Genomic DNA, 25,682 nt, shown 5'->3' with positions numbered 1-25,682 from the left:
CTGAGAGACATACCAATTTCAGAGCAATAGCTGGTAGATCCCTATTAAGGCTTGGGAGCCAAGCCAGGCATTAAGCCAGGCACTTTCCATTTGCAAATACTGAAGGATGCATTAATAGTTTGTGGGCAGATCTTTCCGAACTGATTTGAAATTACCAATTCCCTACCACTTGCCAGAGTTCATCCACACCCAGGCAGAGAGAGGCTGGGTTTCCCCAAATTGTAAAGGCACAGAAAAGTCAAGGCACAGGGTAAAGGGAATGGAAACACTCTTCCTAAAAATAACTGCAAATAAGCTTGTAATTTCATGTCCAGTGAATGCTTTATATAAAGATAAAGAGTAAGGAATGTGACCAATGCATCTAAATTCAGACATCCTCATACAGGGAATGCTGCAGAGCAGACAATGCCCATCAGTAGGAAAAGGTTCAGTCATCAGAGTAAGGAAGCTGTATCAGGAACCTGCTACACACCTTCCCCACAGCCACCAGGAAGACCTGGCAATAATTCTGCAAGAATCATCTCCTCCATCAGACCAGCAATATAATGTACGGATAAAATGGAAAGAGAAAATTATTGTATCCTCAAAGAGCGTCTCATTCCCATACATCATATGGGGAACACAACCATCACCAACAAAAAACACAACTTAGCCATCCAGCCTGTTGAATGCTTTGTTCAACCTAAACTTCAACTCTTACTTAATAGATGTGCTGGTCAGGTTTTCTGCAAGTATTTATTTAGGACTTAACTCAAGCAGCTGAGTTACCAACAACTGCAGTACTTCCCACACCGTTCAACATGTCAGAGGCAAAGATTTTGGTGAGTACACTGAAATGCCATAGTGCTTGCACCTACTGTTTGACTGCATGTTTTTGGGGACAGGTTTATTCTAGTGCTGATGCTTTCCAAACAGCTATAAGATGGTAGATGAGTAAGTCAAAAACCATCACGTAACTAATGGCAGTTCGATTGGCTCTACACTGGAAGAATTCTTCAAGACAGGTCAGATAACGTTACACTCCTCTGCCTGGCTTTTAGTGTAGAACAACGCATGTGGGCAATTAATAGTCAGCTCACTGATTCTCAGGATTTTGTAAACTCATACCACTAATGCAGTGCTCTAAAGAATTATTTTCAGCAACTGTAAATGGGCAAAAGTTGTAGAGAGAAGTGAGATGGATGCTACCATTTACACTCACTTGAGAAATCGTAAGATGCACAGAGAAAGGCTTATTGATTTTCTTATGATCATTCAACACAGTTCAAGGGGAAATTGGCAATTTCAACACACTATTTGGCTGGGAAAAAATGAAGTTGTTTTCAATATCAGTTGCTTGCAAATTTAGTTGTTCTGAAGTCTGCAATAAAGCTTAGAGTCCCTCTTCTGAAAACCCATTTAATTTTAATAAAATGTACGAATGCTGTGTTTAAAAACATTAAAGAGATGAAGATCAAGCATTTTCATCTGTATTAACTTTCTGAAATTTTGCTACTCTGCCCTATATTTTCTCAGCTTAGCTGGGTGATTCTTTCTGAAGAAAACTGCGGGATGAAGGACTAAGAAACCATTCCTTACTTTACCAAGGCCTTTTTTCCTTTTTCTCAACTGCTGCTGAACAGTTGTTTTGCAGCGTTTTTGTTAAAAGGAGCCTTTGGAAGTGGTCAGCTCTTTGTTAGATTTGAGAAAGCTGCACCCTTTAAAATTCATTTGAGTCATTACCATCCACTGCCAATAAACCAGTTCCAGTTGCTTCCACTCCAGAAAGGCTTCTAGTTGCATGGTTTCCAGCTCCAGAAGTTGTACCAGCTAGAGGAAGAGAGACAAAGGAAAGAAAATCAGGTACCATTCCTCACTTCTGAGCTAAATGAAGTGGGCACTTGGTCTGAAGTACAAGAGAACTCCATGAGAAGTGTCAGTGGTACATGATACATGTTTTTTTATAGGACTACTGTAAAACCAGCTGCACAGACATGATTGAAAACCTGAAGACACCTCCCACAACATAACCAATTTATTCCTCACTCCAAATATACAAATGTCATCAGCTTCTACACAAGTGAATGTGAATTTCCATATTATTTTGAAGTATTAAGGAGTCAGAATTCTGATATATTAACACCTAGACGCATGCCCATTTTAAAATCCTCCCAGAATCTCCCATAATCAAATCTCATGGGTTGGAAGGGACCTCAAGAGGTCATTGGGTCCAACCACCCTACCAAAGCAAGATGCCCAAGTAGGCCTCCAGACAGGCCTTGAACCTCTCCAGAGAAGGAGACTCCACCAGCTCCCTGAGCAGCCTGTCCCAGTGCTCCATCACCCTCACCGTGAAGAAGTTCTTTCACATGTTGGTGCGGAACTTCTTGTGATCCATTTTTTGACCATTGCCCCTTGTCCTGTCCCCACAAACCACTGAAAAGAGGTTGGCCAAATCCCACTGCCTTCCACACTTAGGATATTTGTAAACATAGATCTCCTCATACTCAATAGTAACAACCCCAGCTGTGGTATACTGCTCCAGTACAGCTCCTTTCCATCTGCTCCCACACCTGGGGAAAACTCAGAACTACAGTATCTCCATTCCTCCCTACCTCCTCCCCCAAAAGCTTTCATCCCACATTCTCACCACTCAAACTGAGTGGATCTCTGGTGCTCTGAAACAGAGGAACTCCGTCTAAAAATGTTATGTTTTATAAAACCAAATTGTCTGATTTGCTGCATGAGGAACTCCTCCGTTTACCTGACAGTACTTGAAGAAGTGAGAGATTAATGTTCTACCTACACAGTTACACATTTTTTGTAATTATATGAACAGCATGCATGTATGCACACACGTATATAGAAAAAGAGACATTCCAAGACTATTTATATATCAGTAATGCCCAAATTTTTGGAAAGAATGACAGGTGACAACCTAGGAATAAAACAGAGCTTACCAGCTTCAACAGTTTCAGTAGTGGCCATATACACAAACATTTTTAACACTGATCTGACACCAGCAGCAACTTTTTAAGAAACACACCAACAGTAACAAGCCTTGAAAAGGAGGATCAGTATGAGATCAGAAAAGCTACACCTGCCTTATGCAGACAGCTGACTTCTGCCAGCTTTCTTGGGGTTAGTTATTTACTACATACCATATAACTGAAGTAATTGCAAAGCATGAGTTTGCTTTGCAACTTTATTCTGCATATATAGCTTGGAGATAGAGAAATCAGAGAAGGGAATGCACTTGCAAAAGTAACTGCTGGAAATTACGAGCAGTTTCCTCTAAAACACTGCTGGATCCAAAATACAATTATTACACATTTGTTCGCACAGCTGACACTTGGCATTACACTTACTGACTCTGCTAGTTTCAAGCTCAGTTGTTACACGAAAGGTGGAAGAATGGGTTTCTGTCTCATTTTTCCTACTCTTAGGTGTATCTGCAGCACAAATGGCTTACCTTATAGGATGTGACGCTGGCAATAAACCCAGATAAAGACCTGATTAATTATTCAAGCTACAGCTAACGTTACTTGATTTTAAAGTAGCTTTGTAACGTGGTCATGAGCTGTATGTGACTGCAGTCCAAGCATGTGTTGTGACAGCTAAAGAGGACTGAAGACTAGAAAGAGGAATTTTTCACTTTAAGCCTTTTAAAAAAGGGAAACACTTAGGAAAAAATCCATGCACCACTTGCTTTCCCAGCACAGCTGAAAGAATATGGTTCTGTAAATGACCTGCTGGAGCTAACTGACCTTAACAGCAATCAGAGCTTCCTGAGCAGTCTCCTAAGCTAAGGACTTTCAGGATTTTTATTTGTTTTTTCTAAACTGTGCCAGTAGTCATGCAATACCCAACCAGCTCACTGGAAAGCAGCCATCTGGCTCACTTACCTATCGCATCCTCACCTTTCACTAAGATGCTACCATCTCAGAAATATCAGGCCAACAACCCTGTGCTCGGTTGTTGCAGCCATAAATCAGTAACGGGATGACTAAGCTGCTGATTTTAGTGGGGACGGTTTTCAACTTAGCTGGAAAGCTCTGTGACAGCGTTAGGCAGCCTGCAATACCCAACTTCTTAGTTTCTGCCCCAGGACTGGATGGCATATCCCATATCCCATGCCATTCCTTTTACAGGTCTTGCAAGACCCTGATGTTACTGCAGCGCAGAGAATAAAGCATAACACAATAAGAAACAACACTGTGCAAATATCCTTGAAATACCTTAGCAAAAACCATAAAGGTAAGTGAGTGTTTGAGGTGGAGAGGGACGTCAGACTGCATATCTGCTTGCCATTAATTTGGCACAAGGACAGTCCCTGCGTGACCCAGGCATGACTGGCTTTCACCCGCACTTGGCAAACAAACAGCTATCTGCCAGCCAGCTTCTTTCCCCCAAGCCTCATCCTTTACTCAAAGCTTCTAATGAGCATTTTTTGTTCTTTAACTAAACCATGCATTTCACAAATTTGAGGTCAATGGCACACGTTTTCTTAGTACCAATAACAGCTCACACAGACGCATCGACGAGCAGTTCCACTCCTACTGCTCTGTAAACACCTCAAAATGCAAGACAAATTCACAAACTGCAGCTAAAGCTGTCTCATTTTCACTGACCTAAGGACCCAGTTGTTATCATCCCTCTTAATGAAATTTCAAGACGAACAGCTTCAGAAGACCACTGATTTTGTCTCACGAACAAAGTGAAGCAGTAAGTCAAAAATGTGCCTCACACAATTATCTAAATGATGCTTAGGGGTAGCGTATGAAAATTGTCTCCCTCCACACAATTAAGTCAAAAGCAATTTCCTTCTTTTTTTTTTTTTTTTTTCTGGATGAAGTCACAGCTCTAAAATACTTACACTGAGAGAAAAAGGTAATGGCAAATTCAAATTGCAAATCTCTGTGGAGAAGTGACTCCATAATGAACACAGAGAAAATGCTCTGCAGTAACAACTCCTCTAAACCATTGTAACGAATCCATCACTGGTGCGAACGACTTGCAAGCAACAGCTTTTCTGCAGAGGCTAAACTGTGCTTAACTGAGATGTTTTGGAGCACTCTGCCAGGAAAGCGCAGAGCCATACAGATGAAAGCGAGCTGTGTACAGAAGATGCCAGCATCCCCTGACGTGCAGGTGGGAGCTCCAGAGACAAACCCTCAGCATCCAACCTTTGGGAAACTGAGCTGCAAGAGACAGAGGTAACGGTATCCTCCAGGTGGTTCTGGATACTCAGCAATAGGCCAAAAATCCTCTTCGGTAACCACATAACCTAACTTGCACCGAAGTCATTATTTACACATATCTGAAATTATTTTTTCTGTTGAGACATTAATCTTTTTCGTATTATTTACGAGCATATTGCTGAATTCATTGATGCCTGCAGACTGTTACAGAAATCAATATTTAATAATTTGCAGCATAACGCACCCTGTTCATAGGCTAATTTCCAGAGAGCTCCCCGCAACAAACATTTCATCTCCCATGCCCACAGACCATAATTCAACTATCACACCAACTGCAAGAAGTATTTTTAATCAAAAATTGCTTTGCCTAAATACTCAGAAAGTCATCCCATTGTTAGCCACACACACAAAACAAGCTCTCAACAATAAATCATGTTTCTTGGCTCAGAGACACCAGACTGCTGATTCATCACCTATTCACGCGTGACTGTAGACAGACAACTTGCACTGGGCTCCAGCTCACTGCAAACCTCACTCCAAATGCCAACATCTCTCAAGGATGACTCAGGGCTCAAGACAGAGCTGGAATATGCCAGGTTTTGGAAGCTCAGTATGAAAGCTTATATGGGGAAGGTATCGAAAGATTGTTTCGTGCTTCTGTTTAAAATGGAAATGGTTTTATTCAACTTGAATTTTGGAAAGCTGAATACTATTTCTGAATAACTAGGAACTGTGAGAGAAAAGAAGTTCCTTACCAAGACAAGAAAAGGGTAAATGCTCTTGGTAAAGGCAGATGCACCTAACCAAACACCAGATGAAAAAAAAAAAAAAAAAAAAATACAGCCCAGTTTCATCGCCTATGCTACCCATACAAAACTCCCTTGCCAGAAACAAGCAAACCTAGACAAATCAGAGCCCCTCAGCAGGCTGTTAGATGGATAACATTTTGTTTAGGACAGCATGTACCCCCTGTATTACACATTAGCAGGGCAAATTTTTGGGACCCCTCCACCAAAATGCAGAGAAAATCTTGATATCATACCCATCGCTGGCTGGGACGAAAATCAGCACTGTAGGTGGACACACTCAGTGCTACAAGATTCAGTTCCACATTGTGATTTCTCCAGAAGCAAAGCTGGTTGAAACATTCCATACATCCCTTGAAGGCTGAAGCTAAAATAAATAGACCTGAAAACTAGCAAGTCACGCTGCAGTACTGTGAAGTACAAGGAGCTGAGGAGCAAAAACCAACAGCCCAATAGGCAGCCTCTAGCCACAAGGCAAATAAAGATCTGTTCAAGTCATTTCACAGGCAGAGAAATACTGTTGAGGGTTGAGAAAGAGGAGGAGAAACACTGCAACACAACTATCACAAGGCACATGGATCAGAAAGGCTCCTGGATGGCAAAGCTGGATGAGCACTTCTCCCACTGCCAGCTGTGGACCCCGTAAGGGACCTTGACCAAAACCCTAATAGGATAGGGAAAGGTTCCCTGTGGCTGCAGGAGCAGGTATTTATCATCACCGCTTCAGAATTGTAATGGCAGATTTTCTTTTTCCCCTCTGGTGCAAGGGAAGATCCAATTTGGATCTTCTGAAAATAAAAATACATAAAATCTAAAATAGAGCAGCTTTGGATGGAGAGCGTAATTCCAGATGCTAGGAAACGTGCAAAACCTCCAAAAACCTGACATAAGAGACCTAACTTTTCCACTCAGCAGCACCGGTTTTATACCACCACGGCTTGAACTTCAATTGAGTTATCTCAGTTTTACATTGCTGAGAGCAGGGAATCAAACCACTAGTTAGAAACTTAAGTGACAACGATCATCATTATAAAACATAATTGCTATTTGTGGACGGATTTAGAAAACATCTGTTTAAAATGAAACTGAAAGAAAATGGGATTTAGAGCAAACAAAATGAGGCATTTGGCACATAAAAAATTGCACATTTCAGATTGCTAGGCAATGAACTAGGAGGTACGAGCAGTGCCACTCACTTGCAGGGGAGCAGGTCAATGAATGGACCACTTTGCATTTCTCCCCGAGGATATGGCACGTATTAAACACCTGGCAAAAAGATCAGGAAAAAAAGACTGAAGTGCAAGTTTTATACTTTAACAGCCAAGATCAAGATGAACGAGAATAGAAGCACACGTTTTCTTCCCCAAAGGTATTTTTGATTTGGGGCATGTAACTTTGCATACCTGAGGAGCCAAGTTTCCAGGCAGTACTAAGTCCCTTCCAAGATCAGTTGAAGCACATTCAGTGGTACCCAAAAATCACAATTTACTTTAAGAAATGTCAGCCAGAGGATTTCAAAGGACAACATCAAATTATATCACAGTACTGCCTGACAGCTGTTCATATTGTACTGCTATCCAGTACCCCCACATAGCTGGTATCAAAGAAAGACCATTACTCATCTGATTTTATTCAGACTGTTTCTGTACACAGAAGAAAGCATTATCCATATTCAGCTTTTTCTTTTTTTCTTCCCCCTGTATACTTGCCCATTTTACTGTATTTTTAACAGACCACAAAAACGCACGCAGAAATAGAAACGAGTCATTTCTAAACCACTTTTTAAACTCATTTAAATTCAATAAATTCAGAACTGAATGCCACATTTCTGAACAATTCTGATATCCCCGTTTCCCTATTATGTTCCCACACTGGATGTTACCACCCCGTGCAGAAGAGCACGTCCCTTCTGTGCGTGTGGTAGCTGTCAGTGCTATCGTCAACAGGGGAATTTAGCCTTTTGGTTTCACCCTCCCCCCCTTTATTAGCCCATCCATCTTTGCCACCAGTTTATTATGCCTATCTACCGTGTCCTTCCTTAAGATCCTTATCCTGCGTTTGGCAGTGAATAGACAAAAACGCTATCCTTGCATAAAGCTGAAAAAATGGCTTTTTAAAACCAGCTTGCACTGCCAAACACCTACTAAGCCGAGATTGGCATTTTTCCCTCCCCTCAAGCCTTCATGATTTCTCTTCAAAATAAAGGACCGTGTAGCACAAGTTGTGTACTGATGCCTCACCCTCCTTGCTGGGGCTTCTCCATACGGGTTCACCTGTTCTCATAGGGTACCACTGCCGGTCCTGAAGGAGCTCAGAGGCCAGACTCCTTGGTGGTCCTGAACCTTGGTATGAAGAGCAGTGACAAGCAGGGCTCCCCCAGTTCTGCTTCAAGGGACAGCTCATCAAGGACAGCGCTTACCATCCTCCGTGTCCGGGTCTGCAGCCCACAGCAGCCAAAACCCAAGCTCTCGGCGCTAACCAATGTAAATGTTAAACAAAATGCAACTCTCACCCAAGAACAGGGAAAGAAACTTGAAGGATGGCCTTCACCACTGGAGACCCAGAATTAGGGCAGGACATTCGTGTTACTTAAACAACAAAAAGTTAGTTGATATGCAGATTAGCATAAGCATATCCAGCTGGATATGAATACAGTTTCTCCCAGCCTAGCTCTTCGACAAGCCATCACAGCCTACCATGCAGGCAGGTATTTTCACGCATCTTAATATATGCATTATTGACTAGAGAAACTACTTATTTGAAGTCCACTAGTCTCCCTTACATCAATTGATTTCTCTTCATCTTAACTTAAAGGACTGTGTTAAGAGAAGCGACAAATATGTTTTAAAAGACCCACAACTCTGAAAACACTTGCAAAGCATGAGTAGCAGCTGGTTTTACAGCTCTATTTCCTTGGTTAAAAACAAGATACCTGCCAGTAGAACTAAGTTAAGCCAACATAATGGGCCAACTGAACATAAAGTCTAATTTTAAAAGGCTATTTAAAAAAATCTTTACCAGTCTCCTCTTAATCTGAGTTGCATTCTCACCTCAAAAAAAAAAAAAAAAATCGGTTCATCTCTCCAGTAACAACTCAGCTGTGAGCAAAGTCACTGGAATACATGAGTTTAACTGTGGTTTACTTCTTTAATTAGCATTAGCCTGGAGAACACAATAGCCCTACTTTGCTTGACTTTCCAGGTGGGTTACGTGTTGTTTTGAGGCAGTGGAAGCCTAGGCTGAACTAGAGGAAAACAAAGCAGGCGTTTTGCATTGAGGTACCAGGGGAGGGTACCCAACATAGCTGGCAGACTGGCCTGAATGCATCCATTTGGTCCAAGAGGGGCAACCTATACCGAGAAAATGGGGCTTTATCAGACATCCCCAGAGTCCTAAGCATGGCCTTGAGGTTGAATTCTTCTGCATGGGGGACTGGAAGTGCTGCACCAGGCAGTGCTGAGTGTCCACGATAACAGAGGTCCCAGCTAAGGAGCAGAAGACCATCATAGCTCGGTGGCATTTCAGGATCAGCCTTCATTAACAGCCACACATTGGCACAAGAGGGAAGTGACAAGCCTGGAGTCCCTTTTCTGTTAGAAGCTAATAACTGGTTTCTTTTCTAGATGAAAACAGCAGCAGCAATGACTCCACAAGCATATTATAAAAACGCTCTGCACTCTAGTGGCTACTGTTAGCTTCGAGGCACAATTGAAGAGATGGGTTATGAGTTTTACAGCTCCTCACCTTACGATTTTGTTTCCTGAGATTTAATTTGTTCCTTCAGGGCCCAGTACCTCAGTTAAGATCCTCTGGGCTGGACCAATGAGACCCTTTCAGAAGCCATCACCAAAGAATGGCAGCAAGTAAGCAACTCTGAATCCAAAGTCTCTTACCAAGGAAGGTTAAGAGATACCACGATGAAGTAGACAGCATATTTTGCTGTTAATGTGGAGACAAGACACACCTTTCACACGGATGTCCCTAAATAGCAGCTCCTCCTGACCCAGTGGCAGGTGGGAATTTCAGCGAGCAGCTTACACTTCATCAAGAAAGCATTACCCAGCACCAGCTGATGACAAAGCACCTCAACCTTGTCTCTCCAATTTATTAATTCCAGCTGCATTGTCTCAGGTAAAATTATATCTTACAGTATGTCGCTGTCACAGCATTCAAATTCTGTTAAGTGTGGCATAAAACAAGCAAAAGCACAAAAGCCACAATAAAACTAGTTGTCATCAGATCAGTTCTTCTGCCTGGCAATCACAGCAATGTGTCTCTATCAGTCAATCCACATGGTGCAATTCCTACCTCAGTGCAGTACGTATCTACAGTGTTTCAGAGATACCTTCACTTCTTACGGCTCAGGAGAGTAAGATATTGCTGCTACACAGCCCAACAATTTATGGAGTCCATGATGAACCACTGCATCGTTTTTCAAGGCCCAAGAACTCTACGGGCTTGGTCAATAAAATATACCAAGTAATAATTCATCCAAAAAAATGGTGATGGCAACTCCAGAACTGCAGCTCTATTAACTTTTTTTTTTTTTTTGTATGGATAAGTTTAGCTGAAGGCAATATTAGTGACAAATTGCAGCCTGGGGAAATTTTCAGATCAAGGTAATAATGCCATGAGGTAGAATGATTTGCTTTAGTGTTGCTATATAATGCTGCCAGTTCCTCCAACGGGACACTAATTGCAGCCAGAGGCCACCTTGCTTAAAAAAATATCTAAAGAAATATTTTAGCACTAAAACTGTCTGGAGTAATAAAAAAAAATAAAGCATCCTTCCCAAGAAGGGGCACTGGGAAAGTGAAGCCAGGTGCAGAGTTCAACAACTGAATGATTCAGAGCTGAGGGTAAGAAGCAAACGAACTGCTTGTCAGCAGCCAAATACAGCCACGTAGATGGGAATGGACCTCGGGAGGTCTCTAACCCAACATCCTACTGGAAACACAGTGCTCAAGGCTCTGCCAGCAAGTTCTGAACATCTCCAACAACGGAGATGTCTCCCTTTCTCCAGGATCTGCCCCCAGAGTTTGACCATCCTCATGGCAATTTTTTCCCCTCCATGCAGCCAGAACATCTGTTCCCACTCGTGCCTGCTGCCCCTTCTGTCCCAGTGCACCTTTGGGAAGGGCTGATCCAAAGCTGCTAATTAAGCACTCAGCTCCTCCCAGCTTGACCTCTGCAAGTATTTTTTCCACTCCCAGCCCTTACTGAGCTTGCTGAGGCTCCCCTCATCCCGTTCCTCCAGCCTATCTCAGTCCCTCTGCGTGGCAGCCCTGCCCTCCAGCACATTGACTATGCCCAAAATTCTATTTATTGCCTGCAAACCTGCCCAATTTTCCACCCCCGTTATCATCCACTTACCCAGCCCATCTCTAACCGACTTAGCTATACAGATACAGGGATTTTCCCTTAGCAATACCCAAACACAGGCACATTCTCTGCCCCTACCTGCCTTTTTCAAAGCTCTTCAATTACGTGTCTCTGCCTCCTGCTGGGATGGGACACTCCGAGCTGCTTTGAAAGGGAGGCACCAGCAGGATCTGAAGGGACTGAGGAGGTGGAAGTGCCTGTCCCAGAGCAGGCAGGACTGAACCGGCAGGAACAGCAGGCATCAGATGGGCAGGAAACCACTGACACTGCAGACAGTTGCAGGAAAGGAGGAACACAGAGGGGATTGTTTTGATCATCCTTGTTCTTTGAGATTTAAAGCAGAGGTTTTGCTCCTACAGAGGTTTCTTTCTTTCTGCAGCATGAGGAAGAGTCACTCCATATACTTCTAGCCTCTCTGCCCTCCCTAAATTAACTCTCCCATGGCTACACAGTCATCCTGTCTCCTGTCACCAGCCTCAAACCTCCACCCAGACTTCTAGCTCCTTCCTGACTCACAGATATTCCCTGCTGGGGGCCAAGTTCCCACTGCTTCAGGAGGGGGCAAAACCTCCAGCAGCAAGGCAAGAGGGACAGCCGGGGAGGTAGGAGAGGAAATCCTCGCCCAGGACATCGGCTCTGTGCTCTGCCCCAACAGGAGAGCACACAAAGCATCCAAAGGCAAGCTCATGCATACTCAACTGTGTGTTGTTTTTTTTCCCCCAAAATTTATCCCTTCTAAAATTGACTCAATTTTGCCTTAGAAAGATCAATGTATGTTATCTGACATTAATTGATTGTTCTTGCTATTATGATGCCCAGCCGGCCAGAGCCTTTCACTTTCTTAAAAAGGACCAGGAACCCAGCTACAAGTAGGCACTGCATAAAAGCAGCTTTGAAGCCTTCTGACCTCTAATCCTTCCTGATTTTAGATGTACGACAAGGGCTGCATCTGCTCTGCCTCATTTTTGCAAATGAATCTGATCTGCCGTTTCCAACAGGGTTTAGTAACTACTATGACAAGCCACGTTTTATGTGATAAATGTCAGCAAATGAACTGAAAATTAATCGTCTGTGGAATTTCGGGAGGAAAATGACACAGCAACCTCCCCCCCTCCTTCCATAGAGTGAGTCATTAAAATAAGGCAGAAATAAAATTCTTTGTTCTTTCCATGCAGCACAAGGTGGGCAGCACATGCTGTCACTGACAGCCTCTTTGCTCTCTTGGCACTTACTCTTTCCTTACAGCGAAATGAGAGAAGGAAAAAACGGTATCTGAATCGCCGAGTGTTCTTGATTTTATTTTTAAATTGTTTTCTCAGTAGCCACTCTCCTACTCTGTAGGAAATACATGACAACAACCAAGTCATCCCATTTGTAAAACACCATCCACTGCTGCTCCAGTAATTGTAAGGCAGGGCTTGCATGTACATAGCTGGAAGAAATAAAATACAACAGCTTTTTCCAATTTCTACAACCTCCAATGTACCAAACCTCAAGCCAACTGAGCTGTCTCTGAGAAAAGCAACAATAAATAATAAGTACTGTAGATTTTAAAGGTGATCTAGGCAGTCCCAGTGCTGAACATCCTCACACAGAAGGAAAACGTGCGTTTCCTAGCACACAGAGCTCATCCTCCCCGCAGGCCCTGAAGCTCTGCACATCCCCATGTGCCAGACTTCACAGAGCACAGCCCCGCAGCAGGCACTCTGCTCCTGTCGTCACACCACCAAAAGACCAAACTAGAGATATGCAGCAAATAAATCTTTCAACCACCGTAATCCGTGGTGGTTTAAAGCCAGTTCCTGCTTTATCCTTCGGCTTAACTGCATTCAGGACACCAACAGGAGAGCAGCACCCTGCTCTGCCAGCCCATTGGCATCACTGACACACTCCAGAAGGCTCCTGACCCAGCTCATTGCACAGCACCACAGAGGCTGTATTTCGTTTGAGTCTGCAGGTGATGCTCACATTCTTTCTTATTTGAAAAACCACCATCAAAATTCCCATGCTTCAGATCATTCGGCTCCATTGAGATTTCCTGTGTGAGCCTCCAGGCCTCCTGCGTTCAGGTGCTGGAGCTGGCACTATGTAATTCAGCACGTTGTAAGCTCTGCTCTCCTCTGCAATATTAACGTGTCAGCCCCCATGTTAGTTCTCAGCAATCTGACAACCATGCATACAAAACGTCTGAGGTGGCTGGAACAACAACACAAAACATTAAGTAATTTAACATGGAGGAGAAAAAAAACAACATTGGCTTTGACTGGCGGTGTTGTTCAGAGTGCAGGGTAGTAAGTCTTACACTTTTAATGCACAGTGCACTAAGATAACTGCTAGGGCTGGAAACTGAAGCGTTCAAAGTTAAAAGCTGTCAGAATTCAAGCTACCTGAATAACATTAATTTGACCCTCCCATGGCTGTAAGGCCTAGCATTATGTGACCAAAATATTTCCCTTCATCACCTGTCTCACCGAGGTCACAGAACAGCTGGCTGCTTTTCCTTTCTTTAAATTGCATATTATTCTGCCTGTTCTTCAGAGGAAAACCACGGACTTATTTGCCATACATCACTGGAATCCCATTCTGAAGGCAGAATTTCTTATCTTCCGCATAAACAAGTTATCTTTCCTAATGACCCATGTGAGATGAGAGGTAAGCATTATTGTCGTTTTACAAATGGAAAATGAAAGCAAAGAGATGAAAGTAAAATGGTTCTTTTTCTTTTGGATACCTTAACTGAGACTTCTGAGACTTGATTTCCAGAGAATTTAAAAATTATTATAAAGCACTTCACAGATACATCTGCCTAACTCAATTCAACAGCTTGCAGAGATGCTTTAGGTAGTTTTGATCGAGTTAGCTCCCGAGCCAACGCAACCATGGTGTGGGGCCTCTGCTGATCAGCTCCAGTGATAAATCGAGGCGGCTGGCTCAGGATGCATTAACACCACTGACTCCAGGATCCACTCTAATACTTCAGTAGCGCTGTGTGCTATGAAAACCATTTTGGGTTAAGTCTGACATTTCTAAACGATGATGCCAGCACTGCCAAAAGTCTTGAAGGGCTCTAAAGCAGAGGGCCTACTAAGTTCAGAAGCAGCTACTCAACATTTCTACAAATCGTATCCCTGAGTATCAAAGTGGGCACATGAAAGCCATGAAGCATCCACCAGTGGCACACCATGGAAAGTCTAGCTTAAGTAACTTGCCTAGTGGAACTTCAGAGGCACAGAAGTACTGTGATCTTCGGGACAAAGCTCCACTGGCTTGGCCACAAAGGCTTCCTTCCTCTGGCAAGGATTCTCCTACTCTTACCACTGCTTCATCTTCAGCAACCGCTTTCTTCACTGCAGTTATAACTTGGAAACAAGACACTCTGCTCTAGAAATGATAAAATAGTTCTGGGATAAGACACCATAAAAATTGCAACTGAAGAAACACTACTCATTACACTGCATCATCTTCTCTTCCTCCAAGTTGGACTATTAATATATATTTGTCTTTAAATATGTTTTTGAAAATTCCCCCTGCAGCACCAGAGATATCCATTGATTATCTGCAGGATCACAGTCTCTAGAGATACGGGATACACTCAGACTCCTGCGTGAACAGACTGTCTAGCAGCAGCAGCAGGTTGTGCACTGCAGCACTGGTTGCCCACTCAACCATTGCATGAGGGGGATGAAATATCTGCCTGCAGGCATGGAATTTCTCCGAATCCTGCCAGGTGCCAGACACGTAACTCAGGTCTCTACAGACTCACCTTTGCCATTCACACCTCTCTGCCCTTACTCTCCCCTCTCTGGTCCTCACCTTCTCATCCATATTCAATACCTCCTGCCATAGCATCTCTTTGGTGCCTCACCTGGGTCTTTTTTCACCCAGATAACCTGAATTCTTTATCAGAACAACCATCCCCAAAGCCCTAACACAGGTGGTCCAGGGGCATCTCTTCCAGCTTCCGTCTGACTTCACTGCAAGAGAGCCAGAGCAAAGCAGCTCTGTCCATCCTGCTCTCATTTTCCTCCTCCTGTTCAGAGCCTGCAGCTGGGACTCCTGACACAGTCCGTGTTCCTCAATGTTGGAATGGTTTAGTAAAAGCAAGCTAAAGACAGGAAGAGAGGAAAAACTGAGGAAAATATTTAGAAGGGCAAAGCACTTGCTATTTTTATTCAAAGCACTGTGGTGAGTGTAATTATGCAGATTCCAAACACTTGTCATAATTGACCTTTTCAAAACACGTATGTCCATGCATCTAACATACAATTCATTGGTGAACCCTGAAATGTTGTAAAGGTCATCAGTTCTAGAACTTCTTCTCATTACATCACTAAAGAAATTAAGATGCACCTAGCAGCAATCACCAATGAAAACAAACTTGCTTAAAAAACAGGTAAAATTTTTGAAGCATTGGTTTAATAAAATAATTCTACCTTGAAAAAGTTCAGTAAATGGAAAATAAAAAAATACACTTGCTACAGAATGCATCAACTTATTTGTTCTGAAAATACAATTCAGCAATGCCAAGGTTTAAAGGTTCTGGTCACCTGAAGCCCTGTAAGCAGATTTAGCAAATGGTCAGAAGCCACCAACAATTCAAACTGAGTTTATTCTGGCAGTGTGTAGAGTAACTCTAAATCTCACTGTGTGCAGATCCTCTGGGGCTTGGCTGTCTCTTCCGCCCTATTGCTCCAAGAATTGTGTCACGGACCTCTCTGTTCCTCTGGGGAAGGTTGTTCTCCACCTTTCTGATCTCATTCACAGAAACACAGCTTCTCCCCGCACTGAAAATATGCTCATGCCGCAGTCTTTCTACAAAGAGCTCACACAGAGCCTGGCATAACATTTAATAAGATTAATCTCCATGAATATTGTCACAGAGAGATTTCAGAATATGCACAGAAAACACAAACAGACCACAAATGCACAAATACTCACAAGCCACTCTGCAATTACTCTTGAAGTTTGTCATATTTTCTGTGCAGAGTCAACCTGTGAAATTTCAAGTATTTTTTTTTTTTTTTCCTTTCAAGAAATTGAAACACAATAGGTGCAGGTATCCTGAATTAGAACAGTAGTTAGAACATATAAAATACGGACCCTGTTCCAGGACAGGATGACAGAATATGGCTCTTACCAAGGGACTGAAACAATGAACATTGAAGAAAAAAAAGAGCTGAGGGACAGATCAGGAGGAGCATAACAGAAGATGATGAATCTACAACAATTTATGCCAATGAAGACAACTTGTCTTTGAAGCTCAAGGTCATTTTTTCCCCAAAAAGACCAGACCTTTTTTTCTGGAATTTGCATGCAGTACAAGCCTTCACCTCCTGAATTAATCTTCTACACAGCAAAACCACGAACTGTAGCACAAATACTACTTTTTCCATTGGTATCTACGCTCTTTCAGAGAGATGTGTTGGTTCAAACACTTCTTTTACAACAGTTAGAAGGACATCATAAAATACGAGATGGTCCCATAGCAGGCTCTTTGAAATTCAAATAAGGCTACATATCCTTCAGCCCTACCACACAAGGCCATAACGGGGCTGATTACAGCAAGCACACTACACGCACTACACGCTAGCAGAGGTCTGTGTCAAATCAGCAATGGGACACAGTGTCAAGCTTCGCAGCAGGGTTTTAACTGCTTATTCTCACCTAGCGTCCGGCTGCAGCGCCTGTCAGCACCAAGAATATTTCATAAGGTCCCAAACGACCACTATAAGGACACCAAATTTAGCCCGGCACGCAGCAGCTGGAGTCATCCCACCACTGTTATTCCATTTTCATCCAGGACAGTCAGCAACTTAGAATCCATTTCTGGAGATCGTGTAATACTGGAGTAATTGTTCAATAACCAGCCGAATGACTTGCATTAGAGAACTTTTATTGCTCAGCCTTTACATACATTCCAGGAGGTGGTGCTGTTACTCGGATAGAAATGGACTAACAACTTGCACACATCATGTTTGTGCACTGAGAACACTGGACGATCATACCATTTAACATGCCTATGCAGACAAAATACTCCAGCAGATCAGGAAGATTTTATGCCAAGAAGTGCAGGAGCCCACAGGAGCATGCACATGATGCAAACTGAACACTTAATTCTGTGCAAAGCAACTTCTTAAATGCATTCAACATTTTTAAAAATTCAAAGCCTATCAAGCCCTAATATTCCCAGCCCACATCTACTTGTTCTGAAAGGCACAGAAGCTCTTTAAGGTTTGAATTCATGAACGGCAATAAGTTCACCTCACAGAGACTAAACCTGTTGTGTCGCCCACCTGTATCAGCCAGCTGGGACAGATGTTTTTAACAGAACCCGCCCAAGAGATTTAGTGCCTACAATCAACTCACCTTACAACTTGATTATTTACCCTCTGAATGTCCTGATAAGAAATTATGGAGTCCCATCTGACTGAAGGAAGCAATATACATGGTGTTCGCTGACATCTTCTACTCACACGTGAACAACCCAGAAAGCAGACTCATGCTACGCCAACACCATCCTACCCCAGCCCACCCAATCTCTGCTGCCAGGAGAGCTAAAGCTCACCTGAATTTTTTATGGGTGTGGAATTGACCGTGCATAATGTACACAAAGCCAGACAGGCTATTTGTTTGGTGTTATTTACTTCCTACCAAGGACCTTAGATCCTCAGGCCAAAGAAACTCCCCTTAAAACAGGTTAATAATCAGCAAGTATAAACATTTTCCATCAAATTTTGAAGCAAAATTATTAGCTATTCACACCCCAGTTCTATGGCTTTCTCTGCACATCAATTTGGCAGACAGCTGCATTATTTATTTGCTGACACACACAGTAAATCGATCTACTGGCATTTAAAGGTGTCGTCTTTACTCATTACTATTTCAATGACCTCTCCAACACTGCCAACATTGCACCTACGACCTGAGTTCTGACTACAATTTTTAATCTTTGCTAATCACAAAACCAGCAAAACTGAATTCCATGCATAAAGCGATATAAGAAGAGAGAGAAGGAACCAAAGGAATAGGCTGATTTGCTTCACAGTTCATTGATTGCTAGACACGTTCACAGTTTGATGAGAAAGTTAATTTAATGACTCTGAAGGGCAACATACATTTTTCAAACTCAAAGTACAACATCAGAGCTGGTGACACTGCAGTGCTGAATCAACTAGGTGGGCTTCATACACAAGGAGGGGATTATATCACATTGGGATCACAAGTCTGAAAAACTACATAATCTGTCCCACATCACAGCCACTCCCTACAACATCTTAGGAAAGACACACACGTAGAGGACAAGAACTAACAGGAGCATGCACACATCCCTGGAAATGGGACACGGGTTGAAATAACATCTCCCATTCACCAACATCTCTGGGCGGCACAGGAATCAAACAAGGCAGTGACCAATGACTCAAAACTGCACACGCAGATAACCACAGCCAAGTCAAATTGCAGGAGAAGTTGGAATTTTGATCGTGCCTCACTAGGGACAAACATAATTAAAACTATTACACTGGGAACGCTTCCAGCTCTATGAACCTGACAAAGACGTTTATGATGATAAAAGACTAATAACATCCAGTAAAATCCCTGTACATAAAAACATATCAAAAGAGTTTTATTGTCAGAAATTCAAGGGAAGAACATTTGAACGAGTTAAAGTGAATGTGCAACTGCTATAGAAGAGGGGTGGCACGACTTTTCCGTTTCATAAACTGAAGTTCAGCTTCATAGCTCTGTATTCTAGCACGCTTCCCCTGTCAGAACAAACATCTCTTGTTTTATTGCAGGTCAGAACATCTTATATCAGGATATTATAGATGAAAATGAACTCTTGGCTTCAATAAAACCAGTCCAATGTCCTTTCTGTGACGGCTGATTTTTGACACTTCGATCTGTCTGTGCATTTCTCTCTTTGAGAGGTGCCTAACATGAGAAGGAATGTACAACACCATCCACCATTAAGGGGTGCATTACAGTAAGAAATGTATATGCTTGCTCTCTCTATTGATACATGCAGCAGGTTATTATTTGAGGTGACATTAACTGAAATGTCATATTACTCAAAGAGGAAAAAATTACTTCACAGTTTTTAGAAAAAACATTTGGCAGAGTGCTGCCATCTGCACCAATATCTGAAACCAAGCTATTCAAATATGCATAATTCACTTAATCTTATGAAGATATTTGAAAATTAGGCTTTTCACTATGTTTTCCAAAGGAGCAGCACTTTGCATACTGAGTACTATATCCATCTGGAAAACTGGCACTTGCAATAGCCTTGCCTTTTCAAGCCCGCAACACCTTGTTATATCGGGCTCTTCATACACACCAAGCATCTGACTTCTGGAAGCTGCTCTTTGGGAAATAAGGATAAGGGGAGACAAAAGCTACTCAGAGGGTGACAGTTAAAATGTTAAGTCTCTTGAAAATATGTATACTGAAGTGTAGTGAGGACAGCCCACAACTTTTCCTTTCATTTTAGAATCAGGCAAAAAGGAATGGACTAGAGGAACCCCTTTTCTTAAATAAGTTGGAAAGCTTCAAGAAGTCACAAATTTCACAGCTGACAATGCTGAGAAACAATTCCAATTTTGGACCAGTCCAAGCAGTAAGTGACATAGGAAAAGAACTTCTAATACACATGCACTAGAGCTGGAACTTGTCTGGGACCACACCTGCTAGAGCAGCAGACTCTGGAGATGGAAACTGGCCACCCACAGCTCATTTGAAGAAAACATCTCCTGTCCTGCTTCTGTCCATCTCACTGATCAACTATTTTGAAGGGGTGGCTCTCATTTTATTTATTCGCTGTTTAAACTTGGGAAAGGCAGAATGAAACTTTCACAGATTACAATCAAGCAACATGAATGCCCAGTAACATTCCTTGACTGGACCATCCTGTTTGAAATCAATACAGATTGTTCCTATTTTACCCTGATCCTCTCCCTTACAGTACACCTGAAGCAGAAATCCTGACTGTGTCACCAGGTATGACATCCTGCCTGCTCAAATGGTATGGTCTCCCACTTCCAGATTTATGGTTTTAACCCAAGAAAAGGAAGAGCATGCAAAAAAGAAGACTTTTTGAATGATTCATTGACTGAGCTGTCAAAACCAAACAGGCTTCATTAGAGTATCATTATGCTTTAGTGTAAAATATCTGTGACAATTTCAGAATAAGGCTTTGGAAAAAAGTGGTTGCAAAGTTCTTCTACACAGCCTAGAAGTTTCTTGTCCCAGCCCACCAGACCTTTCTGGACACTTACTAAGCTCAAAGTCTGTAAAGTATGGGCCTCAGAGGACCGTGCTGCTGTCTGCTCTGAGCTGCTGAGCAAACCACAGCAGGAGAATTGTGAAGAAGAAAAAAAAAAAAAATCTCAAGCTGACCTGGCCACTTGCTCTAGGAAAAAAACAGTATTCCAGGAAAACATTCTAAACAGCTGAACCTTTTCAAGAGGCTGGATGCAAACGGTTCATCCAAAGAATACTCAGTGATGAAAGATTAATGTGCACTTTACTTTAGGGAGTTTGAACATAAGACCATCTCCCATCTTCAAATCTACTTTCCTGAATTTCTGTGTGTGCAATATTTACAATGGCCATTTTGACTCTTAAGGTGTCAGCAGAAAGAGTATCTTCCTTGAGTAAACAGACGTGATTAGACTGCAGAATCATGCCAAATACTGATTTTGTGAGGACCAAAGTCTTAGATTTCAATCTGGTTTTAGTTACATATAGAAGAACTTCCATGAACTGCTTCGTAAAACAAATGCATTACATTGTACTAAAACAGGCGAATTGTACTACTACAAACAATAAATTGAAACATCTATGGTAATCAAATATTTGAGAGCAGCAGAAATATATCCTTACAGCTAAAACAGCATGCTAGGAAAAATAATGTTGCCCTAGGAGTTTCGGTCTGAACGCAGAAGAAAATTCTTTTTTACTTCGCAGATGACTGAACATGGAACCAGGTCACTCACAGAAGTCACAGCAGTCGTCCTGCTAATCTAGGATGGGTTTATTCTACAATCCTTTTCTTCACTGGCACTTTTAGTCAGGTCTCTCCCCACTGCCTATCTACGAGTTTTTGCAAAACCCAGCCTAATATCTATCTTCTGTACCCTTTCAAACAAGGAAAAAACATTTGGTGGATACCAGTTGTAAGTGAGGAGACAGACAGTTCAGTAATACTGGTCTTTAATTCTGTTGGAAATGGTTAAAAGTGTTGTGAGGAATACAGTCTTAGTAAAGTTAAGTGTCCAAGTATTACAGAAAAAAGCATTACCTGCTTGTAGTTCTCTGGCTGTCTGATGAGATCCATTTCTGTGACGGAAAAATGTCCAAGGATCTGGTCCACGTGAGAGCCACTAGTGAGTAAATGGATCTGGAACAGATTAAAGATATTTGTCAGTATGATGAGCAGGTCAGTAACAACACTGTTAGCTGCCATCTGACGGCTGCACGGACGCAATGGTGACGTGAAGCAGCAGCTACAAGCCCATTCCCAATGGATAAGCACGAGTATAGCTACTACCACCACCAAAACAGACCTCTTTAAAGCATTCTGCAGGGACTCATGAGCACACTCCACAAAACAGTCTGTCCAACACTATTACAAGGAACACATGCGAGAATTGCTACTGTTGTCATCACAGTAAAAGTGAAAGATTGCTCTCTTCATTATGTCTCTGAGTCTTTTTCCTTGTTTCCTTGCTACGCACACTCTTGAATGTAGCATGAAGGATAAAAACATTTACATAGATAGCAGAAGTCTTAACAGGGGTAAAGGATACCCTCAGGATAATTTGCGATTTATTCCTTTAAAGCAGGAAATGCTACCTTGTTACAGCAAGATTCTGTTTTGCTGCTGTATGTTCTTGTTTTTCTCTTCCCGGGACCTTGTCCCAGCTGCACTGGTGATGGTGTCATCAATTACTCGACGAAGAAGCTTCCCAAGTTTGTCAAGGGAACAATAAAAAGCAATCCCTCCTATACAGAGCTGATCCCTTTGTTACTGTAATAACCGCAGCTGCCAAACAAGATAGCAGTGCACATTTGTCAGACAATCGCTCATATTTCATTAATATTTCTGCCAGAAGACAGAGAATGCTTCCTGCTTTTCTTTCTTTATTCTAATATGAATTTTATCATACACTTGGGTATTGACAACTATTTTAAAGTTGACAGGCACTGGGCAATTATCAACCCTTCCTTGAAACTTAGGAATATTTTAGCATTCCTTTCCCCAAACTCACTTCTGGTGACAACCATCTGTCACATGTGCAAAGCTATGCAAGTTTAAAAATAAAAAAAGCACCTCCCCACACAATGTTCTTCCTCTCTACTCACCACTCCTCTCGGCTGCATTCTTGTGTAACTGCAGCAGCAAAACCCTTGGGCCCCAGCACCGGGGCTGAATTTCAACCCCTCTTGCAGCTAGGCTACCAGCTAAAGCCCAAAGCAAATATCCTAACGCTGGAAATGCTACTGAGACAAAAGAAATGGGTGAGAAAAGGGTGAGAGACAGGGCATGTGTAGCTGTCGCTGTACTCAACGGGAACAGACAACAGAGGAGGCAGGTTCGATTTAACCTTACACTAACCTTCTTTGCTCCAGAGTACAGGCACAGTTCCTCGAATGCCACTTCTAGGAAGCTTCCCATACCAATTCCTAAATGCCCGTGAGCTTAGGCAATTTGCAAAGAGATCAGCTTGCCTAATCCATGTAAGAGAAGATGAAAAAGGGACTTGTTCACAGCTCACACGCGTGCACAAGAGGAAAAGCTTCTACTGCACTAAAGAATGCACCATTGAGATCTAAGGGCAGATTCATGTTAGGAAAACAAAGATTTTCAAATACCAAAAATCTCAAAAGAAGATTTATTTAACCAATGCAGACATTTACAGCAGACTTCACACCAAGATATAGGTGCACCCAACAGCTGCAGCTCAGATCACTCAAACTACCAATAACGTGGTCATCTCTCAGCATCAGTCTGCCCTGTTATTCACAACAAGACTTTTCCCTGCCCCTTTGCTCTTTTACTCTATCAGATATACAGATACCACCAAGCTAATCCACTGTAATACATCTTATTTTATACTGCTTAGTTTGAAGCAGACACAAGAAACCTCTCCTTTCATTGGAGCTATTTCCCAGCACTGCTTTGCATCCCTCTTAACAGAACACAACTCTTGCTCTTACAGTTTCCAAGCACATTACAACCACTGTAGTCATTTTACCACAATCTGATAACAACAGTTATGTTAGAGTCCCTCTCCTATTGTCAGGAACTCCATTTAATATCGTTTTATTCCTACTAACCTATGCCCATAGTCCACAATCAGATATCTACCTGCTTAACAAAATTCACATCTTAATTCAGCCTAACCCTCCCCTATTTCAGCTGTAATTTGTCCTAGTTTTCAGTGGATAGAGGATAGCTGAAAATACCCACAGGAAATCCATCAGCTTTGCAGAAACTCCACTATTTCTTCTCACATGCTGATTGCAGCACAATGAATTTTTTTTAAAAAAAGACAATTTAAAAATATTCAGGTTCCTACCTCTTTGTCTGAAACTATACAAGGCTTCTCATTCACTTTTTTTTTTTTTTTTTTTTTTTAAGGTAAAGTGGCAATTCAAGGTCTAACAAAAAACAGCTGCTCTCCCCTATGAATTCAAGAGGGATCAAAAACCTGGCAGATATTCCACTGGTACTTGATAGAAAGAAGAAGAAATGGAACAGCAGGAGCCATGAGGCGTGCCTTAAGATGGTAATTTCTCCCTCATGCTTCGATATATTTGAATGCGTACCAGGTAAATAAGTACCACTGAGAATTTTGAGGGAATTAAGGTAGAATTGCTCTATTATACTTTCAAAGCAGGCCAACCTGCCCATGTCGAGAAGCCATTATAACGTTATTCAACAGCTCACAGCCTCAGGCTGCAAAGCTCCTCAGCACCAGAGAGGTTAAGATTTCCCTGAGGAGGTCTCCATCCTCCAGCAGGCCACGTGTGCGTGTCTGTGAGCTCCAACAAGCCTCCCGGGAGCTGCAGTCGCTCAGAGCAGCTCATGAGGGCTGGCAGAGAGGAGCAGCTAGTCTGAGCACCTAACAAGCAGTTAGGCTGTAGATCCAGGGAAGCTCCCCTCCTCACTAACCCGAATTGCTTGCTGCACAACTTCACGCCATCAACCTTCAGCAGCTGCAGACAGGACAGAGAACACGGGGCTCCCAGGGATCCCATACCCCAGAGACGAGGGTTTCAGTTACCAGCTGTGCACTTTAGAGAAAGAAGAGTCAGTTATTTTTCCATTTCACCTCCTATTTCCCTCCTACCATTCCTCTTCCCTTTCTCCAGGCAATACAGCACTGTTTCATTATGACATGAGTCATCACTTGTAACCTGAAAGTACACATCCCCCATCACCAGAGCAATTCAGTATTTTTTCCACAAAATCACAGAAGAAAAATCCTCTTGTATATCTTCAGTCCAGCCCCTTGCTCTGACAAGGCCTATTGTCAACACATGCATGCAAGTTTTGCAAACCTTTGAGGATGGAAATTGTTCATTATCTTTGCTGACCTGCTCCAACGCTGCCCATCACCCCAAACATGCTTTTTCTAACATGCCTGAACCTGCCATGCTACCACCTGAGGCCCTTTTCTCTGAGTCTGTCATCTGGTACTACTAAAAACAATACAGAACCATTTTCCGTGTAACTACTTGTCATTTAGCTGAAGGCAGCGATTTGCTGGTGCCTCCCACATCCAGACAGCACAAACCCAACTCCCTCAGCTTCATCTTGGAGACCACGTTCATCTTAGCTAGCCCTTCGCCATCTTGGTAGCTTCTTGTTGGATCCTCAATAAACAATTCTCATTTCCAATAGCAATATCCATGCTTAAAAAATAGCGTGGCAAAGCAGTCATTTCCTGAATGAGAACATTTTCCAAGCGTGATGCATTTTTCTCAGAAAGCCCCAAATAGAGAATATGGTATTTTAAAGCCTGTGTGAGTCACAAAATGAAATCTGTGGATGTGTCGCCACTGCTTGGCAAAAACCATAGCTCATGATCAGCAGTAAATAAGAGTGTTTCACAGCTGAGATACATAACCTGGTAAGTTATTAAACAGAGTAAAAGCCATAATTATCATTTTGTAGAGAAAGCCCTCTACATCTGTCAGTGTAATTAAAAATCATAACACTCATTAGCCTTTCGCATACCATGTTTGTGGTTTCTATGAGAAAAGCAACATCTCATACAGGTCATATTGGATCAGCTCAGTCCTGTAA

General features: G+C 42.4%; 1 protein-coding gene across 1 annotated transcript in view; it reads right to left on the bottom strand.

Annotated features, from left to right (window-relative positions):
• Window positions 1-25,682, bottom strand: part of TEDC1 (tubulin epsilon and delta complex 1) — a 68,533-nt gene that overhangs the window by 22,605 nt on the left and 20,246 nt on the right. Inside the window, exons 5-6 of the mRNA XM_032192662.1 lie at window positions 21,669-21,767; window positions 1,723-1,809 (exon numbers count right to left, since the gene is read on the bottom strand). Coding sequence (XP_032048553.1) covers window positions 1,723-1,809; window positions 21,669-21,767 — 186 coding nt within the window. The remainder of the gene's footprint in view (window positions 1-1,722; window positions 1,810-21,668; window positions 21,768-25,682) is intronic.

Source organism: Aythya fuligula, chromosome 8 (assembly GCF_009819795.1).
Source record: "Aythya fuligula isolate bAytFul2 chromosome 8, bAytFul2.pri, whole genome shotgun sequence".
Lineage (NCBI taxonomy): Eukaryota > Metazoa > Chordata > Aves > Anseriformes > Anatidae > Aythya > Aythya fuligula.
This window is presented reverse-complemented; position numbering and strand designations above follow the sequence as displayed.